Below are 5794 nucleotides of genomic sequence, written 5' to 3'. Positions count from 1 at the left end.
ATACTTTTGTACTTTTACTCAAGTCAATTTGATTACCAGACTTTTACTTGTAACAGAGTAGTAGTAGAGTAGCAGTATTGATACTTTTACTTGAATAAAGGAATTTTTCCCCCTGTCTCTCTCCCTCTCTCTCTTTATCGCTCTCACTATCTCCCTCTCTCTCTCTCCTTCTCTTCCCCTTTATCTCTCTCGCCCCTCTCTTTATGCCCCCTCTCTCTCTCTCTCTCTCTCTCTCTCTCTCTCTCTCCCTATCTCTCTCTCTCTCTCTCTCTCTCTCTCTCTCTCTCTCTCTCTCTCTCTAGGAGTCACAGTGTCAGTTAAAGTTTGTTCTGTTATCTGTTAGAGGCAAGCTGAAACTAAACCCATTTACCACACACACACACACACACACACACACACACACACACACACACACACACACACACACACACACACACACACACACACACACACACGTGACAGCTTTCTCTCTGTCTTCTTGGGTGTCTGCCACATGGAATGGAAACGGGTGCTGTTCCAAGTCACTGTGTGTGTGTGTGTGTGTGTGTGTGTGTGTGTGTGTGTGTGTGTGTGTGTGTGTGTGTGTGTGTGTGTGTGTGTGTGTGTGTGTGTGTGTGTGTGCGCGTGCGTGCGTGCGTGCGTGCGTGCGTGCGTGCGTGCGTGCGTGCGTGCGTGCGTGCGTGCGTGCGTGCGTGCGTGTGTGTGTGCGCGTGCGTGTGTGTGTGCGTGTGTGACCGGTCATAATCATAGTCACCTGTCGAGCTGTATCAGATTTTGACTCTCTCTCTCTCTCTCTCTCACACACATGCACGCACGCACGCACGCACGCAGGCACACACGCACACACGCACACACACACACACACACACACACACACACACACACACACACACACACACACACACACACACACACACACACACACACACAGGCCTGACCCAAACCAGCTACCCTCCCAGGGGGAGAGAGGGGCAGTTATGTATGTTAACCTGTCCTGTACGTTCACTGAACGTAGACATTCCTCTGTGTGTGTGTGTGTGTGTGTGTGTGTGTGTGTGTGTGTGTGTGTGTGTGTGCGTGCGCGTGCGTGCGTGCGTGCGTGTGTGTGTGGGGGGGGGTAGAGAGAGAGAGAGAGAGAGAGAGAGAGAGAGAGAGAGAGAGAGAGAGAGAGAGAGAGAGAGAGAGAGAGAGAGAGAGAGAGAGAGAGAGAGAGAGAGAGGGGTTAAACTGCTGGTGAATGTGTGAGAGAAATTCCATACGTGTGCTCAGCGCGCGTGTGCGTCAGTGTGTGTGTGCACGTACAAGGGGAGAGGAGGGATTCCTGCAACTTCAGTCAAGTCTGAGAGAGGAGAGAGAGAGAGACATAACATTATGTGTTTGTTTATGTAGAGACAGACAGACAGACACAGACAGACAGACAGACAGACAGACAGACAGACAGACAGACAGACAGACAGACAGACAGACAGACACAGACAGACAGACAGACAGACAGACAGACAGACAGACAGACAGACAGACACAGACAGACAGACAGACAGACAGACAGACAGACACACAGACACACAGAGACAGAGACAGAGACAGACAGACAGACAGACAGACAGACAGACAGACAGACAGATCTAACTCTCTCCAAACGTCTCCAGACGCAGCAGCATGGCTCCGTTGCAGGTCGCCGTGTTCTGTAACCTTTAGATTAAAAGCCATTATAAAGGCGCAGCGCAGCGCACTGAGCGCAGGGCCACGGACACTTTCTAGGCTCTCCAGAACGTCTCCACCACCATGCGCAGCGCGATGATGGCTCCGTTGCAGGTCGCCGTGTTCTGGCGCCTGTCTCTCATCTTCTTCTTCAACTCCTTCCTGTTCTTCCTGGACGGCTTCGCGGCCAGCAGGGGTCCGTGCGGACCCCCACCGTCCGCGGACCACCGGGACAACAGCAGCAGCAGCTCCCTGGCCCTGCTCCGTGTGACCGGGAACGACACCACGCTGCGTCTGAACGGCAGCGACCACTCTCTACATGATGTAAGAGTTTACCATGTGTTACCATGGGTTACCATGTGTTACCATGTGTTACCATGTGTTACCATGTGTTACCATGTGTTACCATGTGTTACCATGTGTTACCATGTGTTACCATGGGTTACCATGTGTTACCATGTGTTACCATGGGTTACCATGGGTTACCATGGGTTACCATGGGTTACCATGTGTTACCATGTGTGTTACCATGTGTTACCATGTGTTACCATGTGTTACCATGGGTTACCATGTGTTACCATGGGTTACCATGGGTTACCATGTGTTACCATGTGTGTTACCATGTGTTACCATGTGTTACCATGTGTTACCATGGGTTACCATGTGTTACCATGGGTTACCATGTGTTACCATGTGTTACCATGTGTGTTACCATGTGTGTTACCATGTGTGTTACCATGTGTTACTATGTGTTACCATGTGTTACCATGTGGGTTACCATGTGTTACCATGTGTTACCATGTGTTACCATGTGTTACCATGTGTTACTATGTGTTACCATGTGTTACCATGTGGGTTACCATGTGTTACCATGTGTTACCATGTGTTACCATGTGTTACCATGTGTTACCATGTGTTACCATGTGTTACCATGTGTTACCATGTGTGTTACCATGTGTTACTATGTGTTATCATGTGTGTTACCATGTGTTACCATGTGTGTTACCATGTGTGTTACCATGTGTTACCATGTGTTACCATGTGTTACTATGTGTTACTATGTGTTACCATGTGTTACCATGTGTTACTATGTGTGTTACCATGTGTTACCATGTGTGTTACCATGTGTGTTACCATGTGTTACCATGTGTTACCATGTGTTACTATGTGTTACTATGTGTTACCATGTGTGTTACCATGTGTTACTATGTGTTACCATGTGTTACCATGTGTGTTACCATGTGTTACTATGTGTTACCATGTGTTACCATGTGTTACCATGTGTTACCATGTGTTACCATGTGTGTTACCATGTGTTACCATGTGTTACTATGTGTTACTATGTGTTACCATGTGTTACCATGTGTTACCATGTGTTACCATGTGTGTTACCATGTGTTACCATGTGTTACTATGTGTTACTATGTGTTACTATGTGTTACCATGTGTTACCATGTGTTACCATGTGTTACCATGTGTTACCATGTGTGTTACCATGTGTTACCATGTGTTACCATGTGTTACCATAATGATGATGATGATGATAGTTATTATAATGATTTTATTTACATATTGCTTTATTTTTTATATATCAACATACATACAAATGTTAAAGGATATTTCACTTTAAAAAAAATTGGTCATTTTATCGTCTACTCAGGCTTTTGTGAGCCCCCAGACCGTTTTTAAGTTGCTTGATTCAGTATTTAGATATTTGATATTCATTTTATCAGACACGCCCCCTTCCTATACAAACCCATTATAACTTCATACTCCATTTTAACCATGTTAGATTCATCGGAAACACCCATCCTTGGTTCTGGTGACTGATTACGTGTTTTTTCAATTACTTTTTTCATTTCCTTTTAATTTCTTTTTTGGAAAATGAAAGAAATTGAATACAATAAAAAATGTAATAAAATAAATGAAAAAAGTAATCGAAAAAACCCGGCCACCTCGATTATTAGGAGGGCAGGGTGAGTCACCAGAACCAAGGACAGGTGTTTTTGATGAATCTAACATGTTAAAAATGGAGTTTGAAGTTACAATGGGTTTGTATAGGAAGGGGGCGTGTCTGATAAAATGAATATCAAATATCTAAATACTGAATCAAGCAACTTAAAAACGGTCTGGGGGGCTCACATAAGCCTGAGTAGACGATAAAATGACCCAAAGTGTGCCAGTCTGTCTACCAGTCTGTGTGCCATTCTGTGTGCCAGTATTTGTGGCAGTCTGTGTGCCAGTCTGTCTACCAGTCTGTCTACCAGTCTGTGTGCCATTCTGTGTGCCAGTCTTTTTGCCAGTATTTGTGGCAGTCTGTCTACCAGTCTGTGTGCTATTCTGTGTGCCAGTCTGTCTACCAGTCTGTGTGCCAGTCTGTGTGCCATCATGTGTGCCATCATGTGTGCCATGCTGTGTGCAGTCTGTCTACCAGTCTGTGTGCCATTCTGTGTGCAGTCTGTCTACCAGTCTGTGTGCCATTCTGTGTGCCATGCTGTGTGCCATGCTGTGTGCCATTCTGTGTGCCATTCTGTGTGCAGTCTGTCTACCAGTCTGTGTGCCATTCTGTGTGCCATGCTGTGTGCCATTCTGTGTGCCATGCTGTGTGCCATTCTGTGTGCCATCATGTGTGCCATGCTGTGTGCCAATCTGTGTGCCATGCTGTGTGCCATGCTGTGTGCCATTCTGTGTGCCATGCTGTGTGCCATGCTGTGTGCCAGTCTGTGTGCCATGCTGTGTGCCAGTCTCCTATTGTTATTGGTAGTGAGCTTGTATATGGGTTATTCATGGCAGTAAGCACACAGTACAGGGTTTAAGAGGTTAAGAGTCCAAACTACTATGTCACTTCATGTAGATTAGTTTGTGCATGTTTTACATGCTATAGGTGTGACTGTTTACAGAGGAGGCTTACGCACGGAACACACTAAAAAAGTGTCTGGTCATCCTATGTAACAGGGTTGATTTTGTCGACTAAAACTATGACGAAAAATGTTAGTCGACTATCTTTATTCACTGACGAAAACTAAATAGAAACTAAGCTATGAAGACTAAATATATTGACAATTTCATCAACAAAGACAAATGTTAGTGAGGGATCTAGTGGAGAAGAGATCCAGTAGAACTAAAAGACAAGTCATTTTATGTTAGGTTGTGCTCGGGTGTTGCGCTCTGAATATAGCAGATCTACAAGCTACAAGCGACGCGTTGTGAGCTTGTAGATCGGCTATTTTCAGCATGCAACCAAGTGTAAAATCAGCCATTACGACGCCATCAAGGCACCGACAACATACATTATAGTCGACTAAATGAACTGTAGATTTAGTCGACTATAATCGTATGATATTTAGTCGACTAAAACTAGACAAAAACTAAAACATTTCAGAATGACTAAAACATGACTGAAACTAAATGGAATTTTGTTCAAAAGACTATGACTAAAACTACATCAAAATCAACACTACTGTGTACAATGCATTTCTAAGGGAATACACACACACGGACCAGCTTTTTTTCCCCAGCTCACAGCTGGGGAAAAAAACGTGCGCGAGCTGAGGGTCTGTGGTGAGCGACTACATTCATTAACATGGATGATGGAGCAGTGTCTGTGCGCTCATGGTTCATCATCCTGTGTCAGTCTGTCACTCATCTATGTGTGTGTGTCAGTCTGTCACTCATCTAAAGCCTTACAGATCAATGACAGACTAACACCTTAGACTCTAAGCTCACACACCAAGGCTGACATGACACGTTAAGCCTGTGTGTGTGTGTGTGTGTGTGTGTGTGTGTGTGTGTGTGTGTGTGTGTGTGTGTGTGTGTGTGTGTGTGTGTGTGTGTGTAGTGCCACTGGTTGTCTTACGGTCAGACCTTCTACATGACCGGTCTTCTGCTGGGGTCGCTGTTCACTGGAACTATATCTGACAGGTAACACACACACACACACACACACACACACACACACACACACACACACACACACACACACACACACACACACACACACACTGTCTTACAAAGCCGTCTTACAAATTTGTCTTACACACTGTGTAAACATAACACTCAATTGAGTGTCCTGCTGATTGTTGATGACCCGTTC

General features: G+C 45.2%; 1 protein-coding gene across 1 annotated transcript in view; it reads left to right on the top strand.

Moving 5' to 3' along the window:
* Positions 1 to 1398: 1398 nt before the first annotated feature.
* LOC308080966 (solute carrier family 22 member 6) overlaps positions 1399 to 5794 on the top strand; it is a 20619-nt gene continuing 16223 nt past the window's right edge. Inside the window, exons 1-2 of the mRNA XM_080423106.1 lie at positions 1399 to 2025; positions 5540 to 5622. Of these exons, the coding sequence (XP_080279232.1) occupies positions 1786 to 2025; positions 5540 to 5622 (323 nt within the window). The 5' untranslated portion in view covers positions 1399 to 1785. The remainder of the gene's footprint in view (positions 2026 to 5539; positions 5623 to 5794) is intronic.

Source organism: Gymnoscopelus braueri (assembly GCF_963280865.1).
Source record: "Gymnoscopelus braueri genome assembly, chromosome: 24".
In the NCBI taxonomy this organism is placed as follows: Eukaryota; Metazoa; Chordata; class Actinopteri; order Myctophiformes; family Myctophidae; genus Gymnoscopelus; species Gymnoscopelus braueri.
This window is presented reverse-complemented; position numbering and strand designations above follow the sequence as displayed.